Source organism: Triturus cristatus, chromosome 5_2, assembly GCF_964204655.1.
Source record: "Triturus cristatus chromosome 5_2, aTriCri1.1, whole genome shotgun sequence".
Lineage (NCBI taxonomy): Eukaryota > Metazoa > Chordata > Amphibia > Caudata > Salamandridae > Triturus > Triturus cristatus.
The window spans coordinates 374,862,807-374,889,437 of NC_140588.1; the positions used below are offsets into that span (position 1 = coordinate 374,862,807).

Here is a 26,631-nt window from a genome sequence, read left to right on the forward strand (position 1 = left end):
CCAAGACAACAACAAGGTGCAAGCATCCGAGCCCAACACCAGATGGCGATCTACTATGCTAGTGTATGGATCTGCAGCTCTACATGCCAAGAACAGATGCATACTGGTAAGTAGCATTTCCCTTACTTATACGTTACCTGGTTTAAGCTGCAACTGTATGACTATTATTTTTGAATAAGCAGGAAGAGATGATATTGGTCCTGTACCATGAATCACAATATAGGAGAAAGTTCTGTCTCTTCCTGTTATTGGAGCAGTCTCTTGCCATTGTAATGGAAGAAGTAGTGAATCATCAGTTAGATGAAGTGGTTATTACATCTTAAACCCATCCTTATCGCAGCCAACCCTGTGTCCCTCAACCTTGTTCTGAGAAGCTTCGGGCACCCCAGCACCTTGACATTCTCAGCAAAGGGCAGACAAAGACCAATTCATCAGCTGTGTTGGCCTGGTCAGGCCAAGCGGGCCTACGCCACAATTCCTGCCCTCATGTAGGCCATCAGCACTGTGTGCCCCATATATATTGAGATCTTCACATACTCACACTTACACCCACACCCCACAATCGAAAGCATCAAACCCGGACATCTCACACATCACAACCTCATCCACATACCACTCATTAGTACATGTACACCTCCTATGTTACAATCATTCTAACTGCACTCTGCAGTCATCCACGCTCCTGACATATCTGACATCACAACACAACCTAGACCTCCTTGAGGTTCTCATCTTCCCTGGCTACTGCATACAACACATAGTCTATCCAGATAACAGGAGGGAGACACAGTCTTCCACAATTCTTCCTGATGGTGCACAATGAGTAACTGAGCAAGACTGAAGTAATTCGAGCCCCTTACCTGTCACTTTTGTACTTCCCACTTTTAGCATCTTGAACCAACCTTTTTGCATCTGATGTACAGACCCCCCTCCGATCAAACAAGAACTTACTAAAAGAATTCTCAGATCTTTTCACCTTCACCTCCTTACTGCGCAACCACCCTACGTGGTTTGGGGACTTCACTCTATCTAGCAACCCTAGCACAAAGAAAATGAAGGAGACCCTCAGCATACTCTTGAAACTCGGAAAATCAAGCAGCACAGCCCACCCTGGAGGCAACATGCTCAATATCATGCTGTCTACTATGCTTACAATCTAATGCATGGCCCCAGTGTCCATGTACTAGATGGGTCACTTCCCCATCCTCTCCTCTGTCCTTCGCAACCAAGAAGAATTCATCAATCTGCCAAACTCACACTAGGCTACATTAGATGTCATCACTGTTTTCCACATCCACGATACAATTCTCAAAAATCAAGGAGAACTCAGCACTCCGCTGAAAATACCACCCTTCAAATACAGACTGTCAGTGCCGTGGTTCACTCAAAAACTCTGAGAACAAGTGCATTGTACTCAAATATGAAAAGAAACTGAGATAAACTAATCTCATAGTCCACCTAACCCAATTCAAAGCATTCTGCTCTGCATATAGATCCCTCATTACCTCAGCTAAAGCCATTGCTACAAAACTACTATCAACAAATCAACAAATGGGAGCAAAACACTATAAGACCATTAAGCGCTCCATCAGTTCACTACCTGACCCCGCTGTGCAACCTTAGGTGGACAAATGGAACTCCATCAATCACGTCTTTATTTAGAAAGTCAACAAAACGGTATTCCAGAAATAGCCTTTACACTGCTCCTCAACATTGTCAATCATTCCTTCAGCAATAGAAATTTCATGGACATCCATAAAACAGGACAGATACTCCCCATACTGAAAAAAACCTCTTGACTCCTTATGTCACCATCTTCTGCCGCTCACCCATCTATAGGACGTAGCTGTGTGCTGCTGAGGTGCGGATCGAAGCATCAGAAACACTAATATTGCTTATTTGCACATAATTGTTTTTAAATATTTTTTTAAGATCGCTTACCTGTTGTCTCAGGAGTTGCCCTGCACCCCGGTCCGTCGCGGCAAGTGCCGATTGCACGGAGGGTGGACCTTGGGCTTGACTCCTCCCCCTCCCCCCACCACTTCCGGGGCATTGGGGTTAAAATCCTGGCCTGGCGAACGCGCAGCGGACGTAGCTGTGTGCTGCTGAGGTGCGGATCGAAGCATCAGAAACGCTAATATTGCTTATTTGCACATAATTGTTTTTAAATATTTTTTTAAGATCGCTTACCTGTTGTCTCAGGAGTTGCCCTGCACCCCGGTCCGTCGCGGCAAGTGCCGATTGCACGGAGGATGGACCTTGGGCTTGACTCCTCCCCCTCCCCCCACCACTTCCGGGGCATTGGGGTTAAAATCCTGGCCTGGCGAACGCGCAGCGGACGTAGCTGTGTGCTGCTGAGGTGCGGATCGAAGCATCAGAAACGCTAATTTTGCTTATTTGCACATAATTGTTTTTAAATATTTTTTTAAGATCGCTTACCTGTTGTCTCAGGAGTTGCCCTGCACCCCGGTCTGTCGCGGCAAGTGCCGATTGCACGGAGGGTGGACCTTGGGCTTGACTCCTCCCCCTCCCCCCACCACTTCCGGGGCATTGGGGTTAAAATCCTGGCCTGGCGAACGCGCAGCGGACGTAGCTGTGTGCTGCTGAGGTGCGGATCGAAGCATCAGAAACGCTAATATTGCTTATTTGCACATAATTGTTTTTAAATATTTTTTTAAGATCGCTTACCTGTTGTCTCAGGAGTTGCCCTGCACCCCGGTCCGTCGCGGCAAGTGCCGATTGCACGGAGGGTGGACCTTGGGCTTGACTCCTCCCCCTCCCCCCACCACTTCCGGGGCATTGGGGTTAAAATCCTGGCTTGGCGAACGTGCAGCGGACGCGCGCAGCGGGCGCGCCGGCGGCGCGCCTAAGGCAAGCCCGTCTGCGCCCGTCCGCGCCCTACCGGGACCAGGGGCCACAATCCCTGGCCCCCACGTACCACAGGTCAGGACATATAGCTCATTAGATATCCATAACATTGGGGCTATGGCGGCTGTTCACTGCGCACACATCTACGCACCAGCTGACCTTCCCCCCATTGCCTTAGATGTAAACACTCTTTTTATAACTCCACAGTATTACCCACGACGCAGGAGTACCGCATGTATTTGTTAAATTGCAGGTCACTCCCAAGACATAGCACACAAATCGCCCTACTGCTTGAGGAGCGCAAGCCGGACGCCGTCTTTTTGACGGAAACTTGGCTCACCCCCCAATCAGAGCCACATATAATCTCAGCCTTACCCCCTGGTTTTCAAATTCATAGATTGGACCGGACAGAGGGGAGAGGAGGAGGTCTGGCTATTATACTGAAAGATCAGTATCAATGTCGCATTACGACCGAAACCATCCCCGAATGCGAGAGCTTAGCTTTTAGCATCGAATTCACTGCTAATAGCTCTTTCTCTGGCACTTTAATATACCGTCCCCCAGAGCCGGCCAAAATGTTCCATAAATTTCTCCCAGACATCATAGCTAAACGAGCCATGGCTTTAGCTAATTATACAGTGCTGGGAGATCTTAATTTTCATTTCAACTCCTCCATAGACCATATTGCTATGGAACTAACTGATGACCTGGCAGCCTTACAGTTAATTCAGCAGGTCACAGCCCCTACCCATGAAAAGGGCAATTTACTTGACCCAATCTTTAGCAACTGTTCCGAGTTGATGGTGGGTCACCCCATTCCCCTTCCCTGGTCCGATCACCTGTTAATCCCGCTGACCTGGGTCACCAGCAAATCCCCCCCGCCTGCCCCCCAAGTAAAAGCTAAGAGGAACTGGCCTAAACTTCCTGTGGAAGTGTGGTGCAGGAACTTAGTATCCACCCGCCCATCCCTCTGTACAGACCCCAACTTGGCGAATAAGGATTACGAGGGTTGGATCACAAACTCATTGGAGACCATTCTCCCCTGTCGGAGATTTACATCAAAGAGGCTGCACAAATCAGCACCCTGGTTCTCAGACACCCTAAGGGAGAAAAAACGCCTCTGTAGGAAACGAGAGCGAGCGTGGCGCCTAGACTCCCTACCGGAAAACAAGTTTCAATATAGGGAGGCAATCAAGGCCTATAGAGATGGGGTAAGGATAGCCCAGGCTGCCTACTTCGCAGATAAAATTATGGAAGCCAAATCCAAACCCAAGGAAATTTTCCACCTGGTAAAAAAATGCATTAGATTAAACACAGCCATACCTCTGCCAAAACGCAAGATCAGTGCAACGAGCTAGCGGAATTCTTTCATAATAAAGTCTCCCGGATTTATTCTTCTTTCTCGACAGCAACCTCAAATTCTGGAGGTGCTGAGCAAACACTCTCGACACATTCCATCCTCCCAGACCAACCAACTCTAGAACATTTCCCACCTCTAGACCTCGACATCTTGAATAAACTGGCTTGGCAAGTCAAATCTGGCTCTCCACTTGATCCAGCTCCACCGGAGATCATGTTGCGGGCAAGTCAAAACACTTTGCCCGTAATTCTGGATCTATTAAATTCCTCGATCTCATCCTGTATTGTGCCCACTGTATGGAAAAGAGCCATGGTACAGGCACTGTTAAAAAAACCGAATCTTGACCCAGAAGATCACGCCAATTATCGCCCCATCTCATTGCTCCCCTGGGCAAGTAAGATCTTGGAAAAATACATAAACACCCAGCTAATTCAGTTCCTTGAGAACAACCTGTTACTGGATACGACCCAGACAGGCTTCAGACCCAGGCACGGAACTGAAACTGCGCTGCTGGCAGTCACTGAAGAGTCACGGAGGATACTGGATCAAGGAGGATCAGTGGCAGTGATCCTCCTCGACCTAAGTGCAGCCTTCGACACGGTCAGTTATACCACCTTACTGAACCGTCTCCTTAACATCGGGGTAACAGGCAATGCACTTAGGTGGTTTGACTCTTTTTTGACTGACAGATCGTTCCAGATCTTTGACGGGGACACAGTGTCAGTCAGCAAATCACTGAGTTGTGGGGTTCCGCAGGGCTCCTCCCTGAGCCCTGCGCTGTTCAACATATACATGAGACCACTGGCTGGGGTCATCAAACCGCATGGTATTAAGATCATATCATACGCGGACGATACCCAGCTAGTGGTGTCGTTGACGCAGGAGGGCAACAGGCAAACCTCGCTGGGTCTGATGAAATGTTTAGAGGACGTTAAAGGGTGGATGACAGCTTCCTCTTTAAAACTCAATGGGGACAAGACTGAGCTTATGCTCCTGGGCCCAGCGTCACCAGTATCATTTATCTCCTTATGGCCTTCATGTCTGGGTACTCCCCCTACCCCCAAAGAGAGTGTAAAGAGCCTGGGAATTTGGTTGGACAAAAGTCTTACATTTACCTACCAGGCCACTAAGTTATCTGCCACATGTTTTGGCCTGCTCAGAACACTCAGAAAAGTTCTGCCCCTTTTACCAATGGAGGCCAAACAGGTGGCAGTACAGGGCCTGATACAGTCCCGGCTGGATTTTAATAACACCCTCTACGTGGGAGCCCCAGAGTTGACTCTACGGAAGCTACAGGTGGTGCAGAACTGCGCAGCCCGTACTCTGCTTAAGATCCCACGTACGCAGTCAGCCAGACCTGGACTAAAAAGTCTACACTGGCTGCCGGTGAAGCAGAGAGTGGCCTTTAAGGCATTATGTATTTCACATCGTGCCTTCTGGAAAACAGGTCCAGCAATAAATGACAACCTAGTCACCCGTTACCACCCAAGCAGAAATCTTCGCTCCACGGAGGCATTCTTGGCCGTGGTACCGAAAGTCAAGAGAGCTAGAACTGGAGGCAGAATGTTCACTCTGAACGCCTCAAAACTGTGGAATTCACTCCCTCTACAACTCCGGTCCAACCCTAACTTGCTCTCCTTCCGCAAACAACTGAAGACTCTTTTGTTTGCTAGGTCCAACGAGTCCTAAAACTTCTGCTGCACCTCCCAGCTCTGTCTACCTACCCAGCGCTTGGACGCCCGTGGGGCAGCAATCGCGCTATATAAATCGATATACAATACAATACAATACAATACTTCAAAGAAAAAAAATCATAAAAACAGTCTGTTACAGGAATGGATCAGAAACAACATCCTTTTACAATTTTACAAAAAAATATCAATCCAATTTCTAACCAGGTTGTGCATGGCGACAGTTAAGCTTCAGGTTGTCAATGACTCCCTACCTGGTAACAGCGATTACGACCACTGCCTCTGCAGAATGCTTGCCCCCTCAACAGCCTTCTATACAGTCAACCAATAGGCACTCATCCTTAACCTAGACACTTGTATAGTGCAGACCTACAGTGATATTTACCTCCTACCACAGGAACTGCTATCAGCTTGTACACGTTGGAACCTCAAGATCTCAGTAGTTTTGCTGAGTAGCATCCGGTTCCAGGTCTTCACCCATCATCTTCAACCTCCTAGCTGGAACTTCTAAGATCCATACTGGTTAATAACAATATCAAGATCCATCAACTTGACAACAACACTCCACTCTACTCCAATCTCTACCTCATCTCAGTCAGGTGAACTAGTTTATATTTATTTCATTTGCAAGGTGCTTTATCTCACATATCCAGTGACAAGACTTTGTAACTGTCTTAGGTTGATAATATGCAGGTCTGGAGTACAGTACAAAACATTCTCGTTTGGGATTAATTCTGATCCCTGTCTATTTACAAAAGTCCAGTTTGCAAATTTTATGAAGTAGAACGACTAGAAGGTAAATGTTTACTGGCTGATGAGACTGCAGGTTAAATAGCTGTGAAATCTCCACATTCTCCAGATAATCTTAATGACCTGTGATTCTCCATCAAACAAATAAAGTCTATCTTAGAACACATTCCTGTTCTTAAATGATTATTCTTTCTATTGGACTAATGTCATAAACTGGTATGTACAGATTTATTGTGGTACCGGGAGAATATTAAAACGTGCAGTGTTTGCTTAGAGAATCACTCTCTCTCTCTCGTTCCTTCTCGCCCAGTGACCACTTTAAAATATTTTCCGACAAATAAAATTCGACTCATAACTGCATTTAAGGTATATTGATACTCAAAGTGTAATACAAATACCTATAAACGGGATTCATTTGCTTGTGTCTGAAAGAGAAGGTCCCAGAGTCCAACACCTCTAGGTGGCTGAGTCATGTGTATCTTAGGGGTCCTTGACCCATTGAAGCTTGTCTAACAAAGGGAATTTTCAGAGATTTTTCTGTTTGATCTGCTTTTACTGAGTTTGTGAGATTACCAAGATATGACTAGACCTGAGCTTCCCCCTACGGGGCATGGGTGACTGTTCCTGAGGTTATGCATGATACATAGTGCTTTGAATGATATCTAGTGATCCACTGGGTTGCAATCTAGTAATGTTTATTACCGGTTTAATGTGTTCTTTTCTTCGTGGCACAGTTTTGCATCTTGTTTCGTACTGTTTGTAAAGTGATATTTTGTATTTTGGGAACTGTTGTGCACTTTATGTTCTAAAAAATACACACATGCCAAAATTAGATCACGGTCCTGTTGCACCCTAGCAATCACTTGGAGGACTGGGAGAACCTTTTGGAGAGTGGAAGATTTCAAATTTGTTTCATTGACATCTGCATTTACCTTTCCTTCAAAGGAAAATTCTAGGCCCATTGTAATGCTATCCTCTTTACTTCCCTGACCAAGGTTAGGACTTCTCCAAGGGAATGTTTGCAAGTGAACAGCAGCAGTACTTCGGTGCAGATGCACATTTTCTTCATGTGGTAATATATTTGGTCCAGTGATGTGATGCTAGATTCTCAGAGAAAAAGATAGATCACCAAAGTATACGAGACACAGCACGCACTCCTGGTGCCCTAAAGCTTCCAAATAAACAGTATCAAAGAATGTTCCAAATAATCAGATCCAGCAAGGAAGGCTCAGAGTAATATTTTCACTTGAACAAAAATAATTGAATGAGTTGCTTGTAGGCTTGGTGTTTCCAAATGTTGCATTACACTTGCAGACAATGCGTAAATAACATTCTTGATAGAAGAAGATATTCTTAGCTGTAACGCATAACCCAATGCATTTGGGCTGAAAGTCACCCTTCATCAGGGGTAACTGTAAATAAAGAATCATTGATTATATATAAGTTACTACACAGACAACATATAGTGAGGAAAAAAACTGAAATGCACCCATATTCTTATGGAATCATGAAACCAGCTGCAGAGTCATTACATGCTGTGCACAGTAATGTGACAGATAAAATCATCAGTTAACATACCATAGTCCAAGGATGTGAGTACTGGTGTGCAAATGTACAAAATAAATCGTGGTTCAATGAAATAGCGACCAGTCTGCTCAATGACAGATGATAAATGAAAGTAACTTCAAGTCCCAACATGCACTAGTGCCAGTATGCTAAAGTCTGACTTATCAGACGTGACCGACTAGAGTGCATAGGCCCAACAAAGTTCATTTAAAAGGCTGTAAATATGCAGTGAGGGGTATTATTGGAGGCCATACCTGGAATGTGCCGTGAATAGCGCGCTATGAGCGCAATCAAACAATTGTCCCTATAGTAAATGCGAACCAGATTGAACAGAAACCCTGTCGGCTAAGAAAAACACACAATGCTATATACAATGCTGTGATAAAAATATGATGATAGAAGATAATAACACCTAGGTGAAATACCAAGTAATAAGTACCTGAGAGATTCAGTGTTTGGCCATAGCCTCCAACTGAACACTCAGTCTCCCAACAAATGACAATCTGACAAAGTAAAACTGGATAAATGTGACCATAGCATGAGTACTCCGTACGTGTGAACAGAGTGAAACAAAAATGATCTCTAGAGTAATAGGACTCCGATTCCACCTGCACCAACTTGACACCAAACCAACTTGACACCAAACCGAAATGGTGTGCCCCAAGAGAATACTCGGGAGTAGTTAAGAAGCCAACAGGATGCGACGTCAACGTACGCGCACCAAAATTGATGGCAGATTCAAGGGCCAAAAACAATATAACGAAAAACCTCTAGACCCATGGCCATAAAGTGCATACTATCATAACAAAAATGCAAACGTTTTGAGAACGGAGTGCAGATTGGTCAGTGAACAGGGGCAAATCTCAGGAGGATATGAAAAGCGCATTTAAAATATCGTATATCAAATCATACACACAGATGGAAATTACATTTGCTAAACAACAAATACATGTCCTCCCGGTGCTAATTGGTCAATAACAAAGCCAAATTGCCTCTGGAAAAATGTGAAGAATGCATCTAAATTGGCGTATAACACATAGTACACATTAATGATGTTTGCATTCACTGGACAAAAAAATGTTTACCGTACAACATTGATGGGTGATCAATGACATAAAGAAAGAGAATATGAAATGAAAGATTCAACATATTCAATGTGTGAGTGAGTATTTCTCTGTACCAAGAAGTACTGAGATACCTAGCTTGGAATCTGCTCTAACATCTGGGGATTGTTCGAATGAGCATGTGATGAGTGTGTGTATCGTGTAAGATAAACCACCATTCAAGGATAAAAGGCAGTGATGTCTACAAGAAAAGGAATCTATAGGAAGCAGGCGAGCAGATGTACATTTCCTTCATGTGGTAATATATTTGGTCCAGTTACGTGATGCTAGATTCTCTATCATATCCACTAACAAGTTGAAGGCAAACCTGTGTGTCAGTGGCGTATGTTGGCAGCAGTTTGTTCAGTCACCTGTGTTAGAGCTAGCAAATGCATGTACCATCAATTTTTACAGGATGATGACACAATATAGAGCTGTTGGTCGTGGTTTTAGAAGAATTGTCTCCACTCGAGGTTGGTATGAGGTTACTATCTACTCTTATTAGCGTTTAACCTGGCTGTCATAATTGAGTGTGCTATAAGCTGCAGAAAAAGTAAGCCGATATGCAAGTTATTAACACAAGGCAAATTACTAAAATAGGATCTTGATATTATGCCAGTGTTTGTCCTCCTGACACAACCTGGGTAGAATATCCTACCACTTTGTTGAATGCTTGCTTCCTGAAGAAGGTCATCTTAACTTGTCTCATTGAAACATAGATTTCTTGATGGCAGCAAAGAAGGAGTCTAGTAGCTCTATCCTTCTGTAAGTGGCTTGTGGTTTCACTGATCTTTCCGAAAATCTTTAGCCCTAAAACATCAATTTTATTATCAAAGGGATAATAAGAATATACTGGCAATACTGCTCTTCCCTTTGATTTAGCCCTTTAATTCCAGCCCTATTTGATGGATCCCCACGATTTACCTTGCTGCTTAAATATTACCTTTGCGTGAGCACTTTGTTCGTGAAACATAAAAATATAAAATTTTGGATTCGGTTCACTGAGTAACAAAATCTACATGAAAAAGGAAGACTCTGTCTTGCATCTGCTCACAGAATATTATTGTTTTACATGGGTGTTTCAGTGCTGTAGATAGTAATGTTCAGGATATCTTTATTTATATCTCTGCATACAATTCAGTTTTGCGGTCCAGAACAGCCTTCACTTCAAATACATTTTGCCTTAATGGGCTTTATTTCTTAAAACATATTCTTGTATCTCTGAAGCTATAAATATAATAATTTCATGTAAAGATTTATGTTTAAACTATTGTGTTTTTGTTTTCCATTTAGATTTCGCCATGGTTACTGTAAAGGAAATCCGAGAAAAATGGTAAAAACATGGGCAGAAAAAGAAATGCGAAACCTAATTAGGTGAATGTTTTGTTGATGTGTTTTTCTCTTAAGTTTTATGCCCGGTATTGCATTTTTTTGTAACTAATCTGTGTCCTCAATATTGATGTGTCTAGGTGTCCTTGAATTCATAAATTGTATTAGTGTCGAGCCATAACAGTTAACCTTGCACAATTAGATTGTGCACTTATATCAAGAAGAGGATTTATAAACCTCTAAAAAGGTAGCAGCCCCTTAACAAATATCATTAAGTTATATGTTGCAGAAGAAGTACTTGGTACAATTACATTCATTTTTTTCTCTGAAAATATGCGCTATACCAGAATTATTACTACATTTTTTAATGTGGCTGATTACTTTTACTCTGATAACCCTTGGAAGCAGTAATAATCAACCACAAAGCTTTTTTTTATATCAATGTACCATTCTTCTCAGATACTAGCTAAACTTTATCCCAGTCAGTTAATTAAATATACAGTATCCACAACCAGTCAGTCAACATAATTTAGAAAGAAAAAGCTTAAACATACACCCATCAGTATTAACCTACATTTGAAGTACATTAATAACTGTTGCAATTTGCAGAAAATAATTAGGAGTACTCTTTGGAAGGTGCAGCACTCACAACTTTCCAGGAGTACTTCATTACATAAATGTGCATGATCTACATTTGTGCATGTATAAATGCTGATCAAAAGCACCTTATAATTTTTGTTTTATCGTGGAGAACCCATTTTCTCTACATTCTCATCAATATTAGGGTGTTCTGAAATGATTGCCACTCGGGTTATAGATTTACTCCTGATATTGGCAGGGACAAATCTCTGATGTGATCACAGCGGGTGAAGGTTTGCTTGGCCGAAACGCATAGGCCATTGTTTCTTTGCCAATAATTTGGGATTGTGCACAGCCAGTGGCCGACAGACATGCTTTTGTGTGTGTGTATATATATATATATATACACATATACAAACATACATATATATGTGTGTTTGTATGTAATGTCAACATTAGTGTCTGTATCGGTTTGGGATTAGGCGTCAGATTTAATTAAAAACCCACTTTTTGGGTCAAATAGCTTGAGTGGCTAAGTTCTGGCATGCAAACTGTCATTCAGATCTCTCCATGAGGATTGAAAGATTGAAAGAGGTGTCAAAAAGTGAATTTTCCATTTAAACTCCTATAGGGAAATTTGCCCTCTGCTAGTCAAAAACCACAGAATTTGGAATTAAAAATCAGTGCTTTTTCTTAGCTTGGTGTAATCTGTTGAGTAAGATTTTTAAATTTTACTGTCGCAAAAAAGTGTTGAGTGGGCTTTGAACAGTTAATGTTACAGATAGCTGGAACCATCGTTCTTTGACTGTTAGCGAGCCGTAATTTGTGGATGGTCTTTGAGGTTACATTTTGAAAAGTAAACAACTTCATCTTAATGAGGAAGTAATTTCTACTGTTGTTGATTGGAAGTTCTTGAACACCTACGAGGTCAATAAACCAAAGTCCTTTAATTATCTGGCTGCATCAGAAAAATTTACTATGCACCCACGATTACACCATGAAGGGCTTTTTGCCTATGCCGAAACACTAATGGACAGGAGAAGCATCCTAAAATCCTCAGATCAGCATGGAGGGGAGACAGGACAAATAACCCCACTAAAATAATTTAAAAAGCATGTGAGTTCTTTGCCCTGTATAAGAGTAAGACATGCACAGCTTGGATTGGTTGCTCACAGTGGATTGGGTGCAAAGCCTACTAAAGGTTGTGCACAGCCTAGGGTCTTTAGGGTGCTGGCTCGCTGCCGGTAGTCAGCAGAACGGTGAACCGGACGGTGCAGTCGGTGCCTGCAGGTTGCAGGGAAGTGGCTCTCCCACTTCCAGGGAGAGGCTGACGGCTTGGCGAAGTGTTGGAGGCTTTTGGAGGATGCACAGCTGCAGGGCGAGTCAGGTTGTTGCGATTGTCCGAACAGGCAGGCAGGATTTGGAGTCAAAGTCCACTAGTAGTCCGCAGTTCTAGCTTCTTCTGCTCTTCTTGGCCCTTGTTCTTTTCTTGTCCGGTGAATCTAAGTTCCAGGTGTCAGACGACCACCTAAATACTGAATTTAGGGGCGTTAAGGGGAGTGATGGGTAGTAGCCAATGGGCTATTTACCCTTGGGGTCACTATGCCCCCTATGGGACCACTTCCTGTGGGCAGTGTGCATAACCCTTTCCCAGAGTTCCTAATTCCACCATAATCAAGATGGTGGAATCCTTCTTTCGTGAAGCACATCAGGCAGCCCAACATAGGGGTGTGACTAGCTTGGTAGTGCACCACGCCTCCGAGCATAGATAATTTTCCGCCGGGCCTCAGAGCATAGATAATTTTCCGCCTGGTCTGTTGCCAGATGGGCCTCAAGGCGGGGGTCGGATTTCCAAGGTCTGCTGGAAGCATCCGGGGTCATATACCAAAGGCAACTGGGGCTTTGAATTCCCTGGCCTTGGTATGCAGATTTCCTAGCCATCTCCTGGAGGAGGCGAGAACACCTTCCTCTGGAGCAGTCATTGTTTCTGGGTTCAGAGAGCGTGTGTTCTCACCTGCAGGGAGTCAGAAACATCTCTGTGGTGGCAGGCTGAACGTTACCAGTCTGCCAGCACACTAAGATGCTGGTAGATTTTTTAAGGTGCTCTATGGGTGCATGTTTTAATAAATCCACTACTGGCATCAGTAGGGATTTATTAAGACAAGGTGTTTGATAGCAAACACCATGGGTTTCAGTGAAGCCATCGTGCAGTTGGGGAGCTCATAATGACCAGTGCCCAGTACATGTACTTAAGATGGCTTCCTTGTTCACTTGAACTATCTAACAATGGAACTAGACAGCACAGGAGCATATCAGCTCATACAAATATATCTTCACCTGCAACATAATGCACCCTTCTTTAGGGCTATATAGCCTGCTGTAGGGGTGAGTTACATATACTTCATGCAGTGTCTGGGGGCATGGCACACAGGGTGTGCGCCATGTTGTGTTTTCACATTTGTCCGTACCATTTCACGCAGCCTGCAATGGCACTCTTCATGAGTTTGGTTTGAGTCACTTAGGGTGGCACAATATATGCTGCAGCCCTTAGTGGCCTACTTTAGTACCAGGGGCACCATTTACTCTGGACTTTCAGAGGTGCCAAAGGTCTTGCCAATTTGGGTTCAATTGAGCAGTAAGCTTTTTTTAAGGAAAGCTCACAGGCACTGGGGATCTAAATAGCAGAAAGCCAGTGCACTTCAGTCAAAATTGTAGCAAATATTAGGCAAAAAGTGGGGTAGACCATGTCAAAAAGGGGAACTTTCCTACAAACATTAAATTACAGTTCATGCCAGCAAGCTTAGGTATTCAATTTGACATCAATATATATTAATAATTGACACACAATAAATGAGAAAACAAGTAAACCGGACAATCGATACAACTTATAGTGTCTTCCACAGAATAAAGTTATTCAGTTCGTATTTAAATTTGTTTTGTCTGCAGTTAATGTAGTCCCAAAGAGGACTGTTATCAACCAGAAAGCCCCCAGTCCATTGATGTGATATTTCAATCTGTTATTGGCTTAGCACTGATTGATAGAATGTCTGATTATTTTCACAAATGTGTATTCTAGACACAAATGTACAAAAGTATGTTTCTTTCTCCTTAGGAAAACATTATTATATGTGCTCTTTGCACACTAACCATGTCTGCTGCTGGTTATATACGCAGTCAGTGGGCTCGTACTTTTCCCCAGACCCCTTATGAGCTAAGAACCCATGTTCACTATTCAGGATGAGTTAGTTAATCATTGTGCAAACACTCCAATGGTGCTGTCCCCTCTACCTTGTTATTTGTTCTAATAAAACAATTTGACTGACGTACACAAATGTTTTCAGTGTTTTGCTTTATTCTTTATAAACAATAGTCGTTTTTTGTCAAATTCCAGATTAAACACTGCAGCAATACCATGCCCAGAACCAATCATGCTGAGAAGTCATGTTCTTGTCATGGGCTTTATTGGTAAAAATGACATGTGAGTACTGTTTTGAAATACTCTTTGGATGTTTCCTGTTAGTATTGAATTTCTTTGCAGTCATGTCAATCTGGGGAATATAAAGTGAATGACACCGGATGTGTTTTTCATTTTAAACATTTTGGGAGTATGATTGTTAGGTTCCCTTGAGGAGATTTTTCTTAGTGCCCTGTAAACTGGGTCTAGAACAAATTGCCAAGGAATATACTTTCTGCATAACCCAGCTTTCTGCATGGGACAAGTGAGAATCACACATTGGCTTTTTCATACCTTGTCAGATCTACTGTGATGACAAGCATAACCTGTAAATCCTTTGAAAGATGTTAGCTGACCATTAGGCTTTGTTTTGCATCAGCAAAGGAAAAACACCGAATCCCAGTATGCTGTTGCTTGCATGCACATGTGTCATGACGCAGTGGTCGTTTTGTCTTTTGGCCCCTGTGTGATGTTGCATACTCACACATGTCCTGACACAGCTGCCATTTCGAATTTATTTCTGGTGTGGTAAATTAAAAAAGTAAATAAATAAAATGAGTAGCATATATATATATCTATGAGAGGTGTAATTGAAAAAAAGGGAAATGCAAGGGAGTAATGCAGAAGCATGGGTTTTTAAAATCAAATCATCAGGGGTGGGCAAGCTCTGTATGAACTTGGGGGGGGGGGGGGTTCAAGAGCAACACAGAGTGCAGGGAGATGTGAAGGGAAAAGCAGCACAGGAATGATCAAGATAACATACATGGAGTGCTGAAAATGCAAGTAATCCAATTAAAAGGATGGTAAAGAAGCTATGCTCCAGGGGAGGGACAAACATGAGAGAAAGGTATACCATTGAATAAGAGTCTGGCATAAATGGTGAAATCAAGAGCAGGCTGGCATATTTAGTGCAACAGGAGTTACTGACCCCGGATGCCCGATTAAAACGAAACGTCTTTAGATTGGGAGCGAGGAGCAGTTTTTAGGTCTCGGCTAGCGAAGGCTGTGCTTGCGCAGTCTCGCTTGCGAGATTTAATGATTTTCAGAAGTGGGGCTTGAACCCGCTCCTCTTCTTCCCTCTTCTCCATTGGCTGGCCTCTTAAATGCTGGTCAGCCATTGGAGAAGAGCTTTGTCTCTCCAAACAAGCCCCGTCTTTTTCGGATTCGGGGGCATGTTTTTTACTTTCTTTCTCTCCTCTGGAATGTAAACATTCCAGCCAATGGCAAGAGGAGAGAAAGAAAAACACGCCCCCGAATCTGAAAATGCCGCTGCGTTTCTCCGAGGCATTTCTGCTTGACCTCGGAGAAAGGCAGCGGTGTTCATGGCTCTCGCCAGGTAAGGCGCTGGGACGTGAGACACTTGCACCTGTCTGAACAGCGACTACTGCTCACAAAACAAACTTTCACACACAGGCAAGTCTCCCTGCACAACTGATCCCTTCTTGTACACTGTTCACAGCAGAAGCCAGAGCACCGCCCCCCCTCTCTCGGTGTCTCCTTGAAACCAAGCGCTTTGGACCAACTGTAAGCGAGCTGCAGATAGCGCTATATGAAAACCTTAAAACGGGCTCCAGAAATTAAATGGCGCCTTGATGCCTTGTTTACTCCAGAGCGCCGTGAACTCTCCGTGGGCGTGGAAGTGTCGGGTCTCAAGAACAACGTGTGCACCATTCTGGTGATGCGCCGGCGGGGCCTTCCACCCTCCCCTCAATTCTCGGTCGTTTTCCTCCCCAGGCGCTTTAATTCAGCTAATTGCAGCTCACCTGGGCCGGGAGGGGTGAGTCACGGCAGGGCGCCCCCTTGCAGCCTTTATTGCGAGGTTGTGGGGCCCGGGGCAGATGACGGTGTCTGTCCAGCCTTTGTTCTGGTGGGTGCGGCGCACAGACCCACAGCTCCGGTGTGTGAAGAGCAGTCCACAGACATGACGAGCAAACACAGCTCTGCGTCCCTGCCAGTCGGGAGGTGGGGCCACGAGGGGCCCTGGTGTCCGTGTATCCCGACGCACAGAGAGCACTTTGGAATGGTGCCCCTCGGTGCCAGGCTGTCTGAACATCAATGTAGCTAATCTTAACGCACCTCCCAGAAACGGGGTATATTCAGATCTGTGTGTGGCTGGCAGTGCCCTGCCCTGTATTGTATCTGTTGTCTAGTTAAATTGCATTCCAGATACAAAGTATTTTTACATCTACCTTCCACCCTCCCACCCCCATCAGCGTGCCTTTTGCTGTATCTGCTGTCTTGTTATATTTTGTCCCAGATACAAAGGATCTTTTATCTAGCGCCCCCACTACCCCCCCCCCTCGTTACTCTGGCCATTAGCCTATCTGTTGTATAGTTATATTGTATTCCAGTTAGAAAATATCTTTACAACTACCTTCCCCGGCCCCCACCCCCAGTCAGTGTGCCCTTTAATGTATCTATTTTAGCTATTGACATTGTAAATAACAATGCCGTTTCTTTAAATGTTTTAAAAATAAAAACATAAACAAAAATAATGTCATGAGCAATGCCAATAGCTCTAACTTTAGGAATGCCGAGACCGTTGTATTGTAAATGCTTGTTATATATCCTACTAAGTGATGGTTGAAGAATAGATGGAGACTGTCAGACAGACAATGGATGGCAAATAATAATTAGAGGTGTAGAACAGATGCAAGATACAGAATGATTTACTTTAGTCATGCCTGGTGAAAAGGGCTGAGATCCTGAAGAGCCTGGAGAGAACTCCAGCACTCCCATCACATCAACGAGGGTTGGGCAGGTAGATGCATGAGACCATTGTAAGGAACTTCTAATTGGGGGCTCGTCATTATAGAATTCATCCCTCGCTAATTTTAAATGGCTAGATGGATGGTGGTTTTTGTGTTCCTCCTACTGTGGATTTTTCCAGTGGTCTCTCACCGTTTCCCTGGAGTTAGTGGGATAGGGTCAGCCCCAGAGAGTTGTATTTTATAGTGACTTTCAAAGCGGTTCCTCAGAGGGCTGTATCTTTTTGTCAGAGTGACAATGAATGTAAGACCAAAGGAAATAAATATTTAGCACAATGGTACACATTAAAAATACATTAGAAATACTGGTAAGGCTGTGATCGAATTCAAGATGGTAAGGTATGAGCTTTCATTGAGCATCATTGTGCACCTTGAACAAGATGGTGCTCCCCGTCTGACCTTCCTACTCACTGTGCTGCTCAGTGGCCTAATGAAGAAACCAAAATTGAAAAAGAAGAGACATCCTTGAGAAGCTTAGAATGTAAATGATGCTGCTTAGGCATTTCTATAAATAGTTGGGTCCTAATTCAGGAAGAGTATGTATGCTAAGTGTTCATCTTTAGATTGGATTTCTAAGCTCTCTGGGAACAACTGCATTGGACTCGAAATTAGATTTACATGCTAAAAGCACCTCATTTGCCTAAGCAATGATGTTCGACAGAATCCAGTGTCTCTTTGCTAAATAAAATTGTTCATTTGAAGACTTGTGCTAAGACATGCACCTGTGCGTAACCCCAGAGCACTCTCAATAATAGAAAATTGTCTTTACTACAGCTTTAAACTGCATCTAATGCTAATACTGCTGTCAAATAGCACTCGGGATGGCCCTTTTCATAATGTGTAATCCGGTATTTATCAGAGATCAGTAGAGGTTCCAAATAACTATTAAAAGCTTTTAGTGCCTTCTCTGAACTCTCAACAGTTTCCTCATTTATTCTGGATACACATTTAGCAAGTTCTACTTCATCTATTTAGGATGCCTTTTTAGCCTGTTAAGCAATGTTCAGAAGGCATCCTCAAAATGTGTGGATAAGTCAGTATAAATGTGAATGCCAAGATTACTGGTGGCACCCTAGTCATGGTACAGATAATGCACCTTAGCATTCCTGCATACACATTTTTAAAGTATTTTGATTCATCTTAGCAGACAGAACCAGAGATAACAGTACGCAAACAAACAACAAGAGCTGCTTTGATAGAGTCATTGCATATTATCCCTTTAGACTCTGTAAAGGATACATCCCCATTGTCTGCACTGCTTGGTTAGATTCCACTTTGTTGTAAGTGCTGTCTGTTATGTTATGTTATGTTATGTTAAATGGTTCTTATAGAGCGCTTATCACCACTGGTCTCTAAGCGCTAAACAGACAACCACCAACATCGTACCGCCTCCCCAACCATATGCCAACTCCAATTAGCCTGAAGGTGTTACTGTGCCAAACAAAAATGTCTTCAGTTTTTTCCTGAAGGAGAGAAGGTTAAATTCCTCCTTCAGGCTAGAGGGAAGGTCATTCCAGAGTTGAGGAATGAGCACTGAGAAAGCACTACCGCCTTTAGTTTTTAATTTAAATCTGGGTTGAACCAGATTTGGGACAGCCCCAGAACGTAGGGGCCTAGCGGGAACATACTTCCTCAGGCGCTGTTTAACATATTCCGGGGCATTGCCAAAGAGTGCTTTATGGGCCATGCAGAGGCCTTTAAAATGGACCCTGAGCTTCACTGGAAGCCAATGCAGTTTACGAAGGAGGGTGGATGCGTGTGCACTTCTGGGAAGAGAAAAAACCAGTCTGGCAGCGTCGTTTTGCACGACTTGCAGTTTCCTCATCAGCTTCTGTGACAGGCCCAGGTACAGAGCGTTACCATAGTCTAGCCTCGAGATGACCGTTGCTGAGACAATAGTCTGCAGCGTGGAGGCAGAGAGAATGGCAGTAAGTTTACGCAATTGCCGCATCACGGCAGTACAGGAACCTACCACAGCCGACACCTGGGGGGCCATAGTGAGAGCTGCATCGATCTTTAAGCCAAGACTCTTCACTACCGACCCCGGGCTGGGGGTTTTGCCAAGTTCAGGGGGCCAGTACAGATCATCCCAGGGATTAGCTGTGTTGGTCACCACCAAAACCTCCGTTTTATCTGCATTAACTTTAAGGAAGTTGTTAGTCATCCAGTTGACCGTGAATCTCAAAAGATCTCTGACTGACTCCTGGGCCTCCGGAGTATCGCCCAGCTGGATCAGTAGCTGCGTGTCGTCTGCGTAGTTAAAAACCTCGCAGTTCTTACACGTGAGTTCCTCAATCAGGGGTTGCAGATAGATATTAAACAGAAGGGGGGAGAGTGCAGATCCTTGAGGCACCCCCCAGGTTACATCCCTACTCCCTGATAGCTGGTCCCCCATCTGGACCCTCTGAGTACGACCCGACAGGAAGGACTCCAACCACTTGTATGCCTGGCCAGCAATCCCCAGCTTCGCGATACGGCTCAGCAAGATGGAATGGCTGACCGTATCGAAAGCTGCCGAGAGATCTAGCAGAATCAGAGCGCAAGGTTGTTTATTATCAGCTCTTACTCTTAGCTCATCGGTGACCGTGGCCATCACCAGTTCCGTACTATGTTGAGGTCGGAACCCTGCCTGCCTGGCATGAAGGAGATGGTGTTCCTCAAGGTAGTTAGTAACTACGTTCAAGACATGTTTTTCCAGAATCTTGCTTAGGAAAGGCAGCTGAGAGATAGGCCTGTAGTTTTTTAGTATTTTAGGGTCAGTACCTGCTTTCTTCAGGAGCGGGGAAACCCTGGCCTCCTTCAGGGATGCTGGGAGATAACCCGCTTCCAATGAAGCATTAATTAGCTGCAGGAGCTGGGGTTGGATACCTGGCAAGGCTAGTTTGAAAATTTTCGGGGGGCAGGGATCACTGGAGGATCCAGATTTTATACGGCTAACCAGTTCTAACAGGTGCTCTCCATTGATGGTTGGAAACTTGAACAAAGCTCTCGCAGACTGTACGCTGTCTGTACCAAATTGCGTTGGTAGGCTGTCCGAGAGCGTAGAGATATCCGACAGGATATCCTGCACCTTTTGGAGAAAAAAACCTTGGAAGGTGTCGCAGTCAGGCTGGACCAGCCCGCTGTTTTTGTCATTCATTTGGGTGAGTTCCCTTAGAATAATAAAGGTTTCCCTTTGTTTATTCGTTGCCTCCCTGATCCGTCCTTCGTAGAAGGCGGCTTTCCTAGCCAGGATGGCCCGTTTGTAGCTGGCCAGAAGAGTCTTGTACAATAGTGCCTCTGTAGGCCCGTGATCCCGTCTCCAGCTTCGCTCCACCCTCCTGAGAGCTTGCTTCCTTTCCCTAAGAGGTGCATCAAACCAAGGCGCTCCTTTCCCTTTTTTCCGAGTGAGCTCTAGACGTTCTGGGGCTAGTTTGTCTAAAGCAGAGCGGATCCAGGTCATGATGGTCAAGGTCTCAGCGTCCAGGTTCTCCTGCATCCTCTTCGGAGGGGGGGAGGAGAGTAGAGTTGTGACTAAGGAGTCGGCCTCGATCTTCTTCCATGGGCGGACCTTCCTCCTTGTTTGTGGAGGGGCCGCAGTTAGAGGCTCCCCTGGGACCCAGCACTTGATCAGGTAATGATCCGACCAAATGCAGGGGCTGACCCCTAGGATTTCCATTCTGGGCATGGTGGACCAGACCAGATCGAGGGTATGTCCCTTTTCATGGGTAGGCCCTATGACAAGCTGGTTTAGAGAGAGGGTCGCAAGATTAGCTCCAAACTCAGCTGCCGTGGGCCCCCTGGGGATCTCATCCCAGTGATAATTAAAATCTCCTACTACTACCAAGGCCTTGTATCTGGATGCCAGATCGGTCAATAGCTCAAAGATGGCCTCATTGAATTCCGGCGAGCTCTGCGGAGGACGATACACTACCATAAGCAGTATACACGAGGATTTTAATGAAATTTTAATCCCTAGGACTTCTGCTCCAGCACAACTTTCAGCGATGATTTGTGTTACCCTGAGGTTCCTTCTGAACATGATAGCCACCCCTCCCCCTCTGCTATCCTTAGGGCGGTTATACCACCGAGCATCGAAGTTGGGCGGTAAGGCCGCTATGATGTCCGGTGTTGAGAAACTCCCTAGCCAGGTTTCAGAGAGTGCTAAGATGTCAATCTCACCCTCGTCCAGCAATGTGAACACCTCTAGATGGTGTTTCCGTAGAGATCGTGTGTTAAGTGAGGCTATTGTCAGGCCCTGTGACCTTGTGATGGCTGATGTGGCCTCTACCTGTAGTAGGTCTTCCAACCGGAGACTGGCAAGTGTTCTCTCATCTAGCGTGGATCTCCCTTGGTGGAGAGATCTAAGGGTTGCAGGGGTATAGACCCTCGGCCGACCAGGGGGGGAGGCCCTACGGCCCGTCCTGGCCCGGACGGGCACAGACGGGCTTTCCTCTGGCGCTCCTCCGGCGCGACGCTGCGCGCGACCATAATGGCCCTTAAATAGCGTGTGGTAAGCGGTGCTCGCTCGAACTAGAGCGCAGCCCCGTGAAACGTCTTGGTGGCGTCTGAGCCCTCCTCCCAAGATGGCGCCCGTGCAGGGAAACAAACACCCAAGTGGTGAATGGTGCTCACAATGTTTTTAAGGTGCAGGCAATGCGGTCAGGGGGGACAATCCAGCAATTTTTAATAAAAAATCACAGTGAGTAACATATAATTTAAAAACACATTCAGCGCGATTGCAGCAAGCAAACAATTGCAGGACCAGCGCGATGTAAGCGTGACGGTCAGTCTATTGACCGCGCGCCGCCCAAATGGCCCCTAAATACCGTTTGCCAAGCGGTGCTCGCTCGAACTAGAGCGCAGCCCCGTGAAACGTCTTGGTGGCGTCTGAGCCCTCCTCCCAAGATGGCGCCCGTGCAGGGAAACAAACACCCAAGTGGTGAATGGTGCTCACAATGTTTTTAAGGTGCAGGCAATGCGGTCAGGGGGGACAATCCAGCAATTTAATAAAAAATCACAGTGAGTAACATATAATTTAAAAACACATTCAGCGCGATTGCAGCAAGCAAACAATTGCAGGACCAGCGCGATGTAAGCGTGACGGTCATTCTCTTGATAGGTCCCATGAAATTATCTTCAGCATCAGAGGTCTACCCTCATCATCACTTTCCTCACAGACCTCCACACAAAGCAGTAATGATTGAAACTCTGAGCAAGAATTGGCAAAATACTTAATACGTTATGCAGAAGAAGCAAACACTTCAAAAGGAAATTTCATCCCTATATCTCATGAATTCAGTGAAGATATACTTGGTTGTTACAGCAACATTTGAACTTTTTGTTCATACAATTTAATTTTTTTGTAATTTTACTTAGAGCGAACTTGACCCGAAGGTATCAGAGTGCTTTACATGAGGACCAGTTGCATTACAGACGGACGCAATCATTTTTAGACACAGGAAGATTAAGTGATTTTCCCAGAATGACAAGATGTTAGAGCCTCCTCGCAGACCCGAACCTGGTTCACCAGCTTCAAAGCCGTTAAGCCACATCCTTACCGACCGCAAGAGTTGTGCTTCCTTCTTTTGCTACCTTTTGAGCTCACCCATCCAGTCTAGCTCATTAGGGGCTTATGTAAATTTCAAAAGCATTGTACGTCTGCCTTTTTGCAAAGGTTAGTTCAATAAATCTACCATTCTGCTGCACTCTCTTTGGGTGAATCAGTAGTCGAAGCAGGCATGCCTCTCGGAGCTGTGTCGGTTCGGCATTTTGACTTGCATCTATGACAATCTCTCAAATGGGCACTGTAAATTCTGCAGAGGTGTGAAGGGATCAATGTGTGTGACTGAGATAGAAGAAGTGTATTAATTTTAAACCTGACATTACAATGTGATGTACAATTTTCACCTGTTCATCATGAGAAAAGTCTTTACATCTAGACTATGTGTTACAGGCGTTGTGGAATGGAACCTTTTGCATTCCCACCTTCACCTTCTACAGTAAAGTTAGCACTTGTGTTTTATAACCAGTGCTGAGATTAAACAGTGTCTCTAAACACCCCATGTGTTCTCTGTTCCATTGTCCATTATACCAAGTCAGGCATGGTGCCAATGCTCCTCAGGCATCTCAACCTACAGTGACGTGCTCCTGGGACCTACTTTGGGAGAAGCTGATAAGAACAGGTTGTGCCCAGAGGGCCTCCAACAAAGCCCTCATCTATAGAATTTGTTTTTTAGGAATATATTATGCATCTGTTAATATGTTATCCACCTCACCATTTGTATTATCTGTGCAACAAGGAAGAATAGCTCAAAGTGATCCCACCATCTGCCAACAATAATTGGAGTTTGTCTTGGTTGATTCTCGGCTTGCCATCTTTCCAGACCAGGTCAGAAACAAGGGAGTTCAGCCCGTAATGAATGATTTAGTCAGTACCACCACGGCATTCAAAAAGTGAGACAACAGACACAATCCTATGAACATTTTAGTCGGGACAACCCTCCCTATTTCAGAGAGCGCAGTCCCTTTCCAAGAGTCTACTGATTTATGCAGTGTGCTCAATGATCAGTCTTTCCCATAACCTGGGGAATAAGTCTTTAATGAGGTCTTGGGTGCAGAGTACCATATTGTCTGCCTAAAGTGAGGTGATGAGTTTACCATATGCTACATTCACTACCATGTAAAGCACCTGGATCCAAGCAGTTGAGGTCAGTGGTTTCATAGCCAGCACAAACACCAGGTGCAACACAGTGCAACCCCTGTCAGGTGCTGTGATTGAAATGCCTTCGGGAATACACCCCTTTATTGATGCACACTACTGGGTTAGGGTACATAAGTTTAATCTAACACATGAGTTTCAGATCAAAGTTAATAGCATATAACACTGCATAAAAGTATTCCCAGCCCAGCATATTGAAAGCTTTTTCCATAGAGAGGCTACTGATAACAGTGGACCATCAGCAAGTAGACTATGTCAGGCGGAGCAAATATCTAAAATTGAGGGAAGTGCATTACGGATACCTGTATTTAAGAAACTCTATTGGCTAGACGCTTGCCAAGAGCGTTATAGCCCAAATTAACATGGACAGTGGGCAATGGTTGATAGAAGCATCTGTTCAGTAGGTCCTATTAGGTTTGGGAATAACTGCCACTGTTTCTTCCTGTGTGGTGCGATTTAAGACTTCTATCAGCCCTGGCAAAGCGGTACACTTAGAGAAGTTGTAGAATGATCAGCCCCTTGTATGTATTGGGAATCCATCTAAACAAGGTCTCTTGCCTCTACTCAGCATGCAAATACCCACACCAATCTTGGTCACGCTTATTGGGACATTTTGTTTTTCTTGTTCATTAAATAGTCTAGGATGATGAGGGTCCATTCCACTAAGAAACAGTCATTTGACTCTCATGCAAGAGGGTAGTTGAGTGCTAAAGAGCAAGTAGTACTCTAGTAGTACACTAAAGAGAGAGTAGTACTCAAGATCACCAATCTTTAAAGGGGCAGAGATTTTAGGTTTCTGTCTGCAGATCGATGGGTCTACTTCTTTCCCTGGAGCCCTAGTCTACCTCCCGCCAGGCTCAAGCATCCAATTCCTAGATTCGCTGGGTGACGCCCTTGGCCCTCTAATCCTCAGGTACTCCAATTTTACCCTCCTGTGGAACCTCAATCTACACCTAGAATGTAAAAATGAACCAGGAGTTACACATTTTCTAGACACACTGAACACCCTAGGTCTTGAACAGCTAGTATGCTCCCCCACTCATAGCCCTGGTCATACCTTGGATGGAATATGTTCCAGTTACCACTCCCTCAAAATCAACTCCCCACTACCAATGACTTGGACGGACCATTGGTTTATCCCATTTGAGATAAATCACAAGTCCACCAACATCATACAGAATAGTGCTAGCGGCCCTCCCACCTTGTTCCGGAAATGGAACAAAATGTTAAGCAACCCTGATCTCAACACCATAGCTCTAGACCTCAGACCCAATTTGACAGGTGACCCAGCTAGGGACTCACAACAGTTTACCTCTTGGATGTCCATACTCTGTAAAACTCTAGCTCCCCCAGTCAAGCTAAAAAGGAAAAACCCCATCATCCAAATCTCCTCCCCTTGGTGCACACAAAAATTGATAGATCAACATCTCCAATGTAGAGAGCTCAAGCGCCGATGGCGAAGAAACTATAAATCAGAAGATCTTTCCCAGTTTAAATTAGCCTTAAAAAACGATCATTGCCTAATCAAACTAGAGACGAAAGTATACTATTCCAAAGTACTTGCCTCAGCTAACTTGGATCAAAAAACTATCTTTAAGATAGTGAAATCTTTAACGCATCCCAAAGCACTCGAATGAGAAATCCCTCCCTCACAGTCTCTCTGTAATCAAATAGCGGATTTCTTTGAACAGAAAATTCAAAATATTCATGCTGACTTTAAGGAAATACCTCCTCTCACCACTAACCCTATATCTAAAACCCAGAATAAAGCACATCACCTACATTCATTTCAATGGATTAATACGGAACAATCCCGCCAAACCATCCTCTCCTGCAAATCAGGATCCCCCTTTGACCCCTGCCCCCCAAAAATCCTTCACACCACTGTGGACACAGTGAACCCATTCATAAATAGTATAATCAATGCATCACTTTCACCAGCAGAGGTACGTTCAGACTGGAAAATCGTGGCAGTCATGCCCCTCCAGAAAAAACAGTTGGCAGACCCTGGCACCCATTCTAATCTCAGGCCCATTTCCTTACTACCCTGTCTCAGTAAAATGGCTGAAAGAATAGTCAACAGTCAACTCGCAACCTTTTTAGAAACTACAAACACCCTATCTCCAACTCAGTCAGGCTTTAGGCCATTACACCCCACAGAATCAGCACTTTTACATACCGCGGAGAGCCTTAAATCCTCCTTAGACAAAGGGAAAAATGCAGTTCTGATTCTGTTAGACCTATCAGTTGCATTCGATACCATCTCCCATGAGATCTTGCTACATTGCCTCAACGCATGTGGCATCTCCCATCTGCCTTTGGCCTGGCTCAAATAATTCCTGACAGGCCGTCAGCAAGTAACCACGCACTGGCCCCAACAGTCAGCCATGAAACCTCTGCATATAGATGTCCCGCAGGGATCTATATTGAGTCCAGTACTCACATCTATATAGCCCCACTTAT

At 44.6% G+C, this 26,631-nt stretch overlaps 1 protein-coding gene across 2 annotated transcripts in view; it reads left to right on the plus strand.

The window, feature by feature from the left end:
• RIOK1 (RIO kinase 1) overlaps positions 1-26,631 on the plus strand; it is a 219,907-nt gene that overhangs the window by 119,132 nt on the left and 74,144 nt on the right. For both annotated transcript variants that reach the window (XM_085607225.1, XM_085607226.1), the window contains exons 8-9: positions 10,632-10,712; positions 14,638-14,724. In XM_085607225.1, the coding sequence (XP_085463351.1) occupies positions 10,632-10,712; positions 14,638-14,724 (168 nt within the window). The remainder of the gene's footprint in view (positions 1-10,631; positions 10,713-14,637; positions 14,725-26,631) is intronic.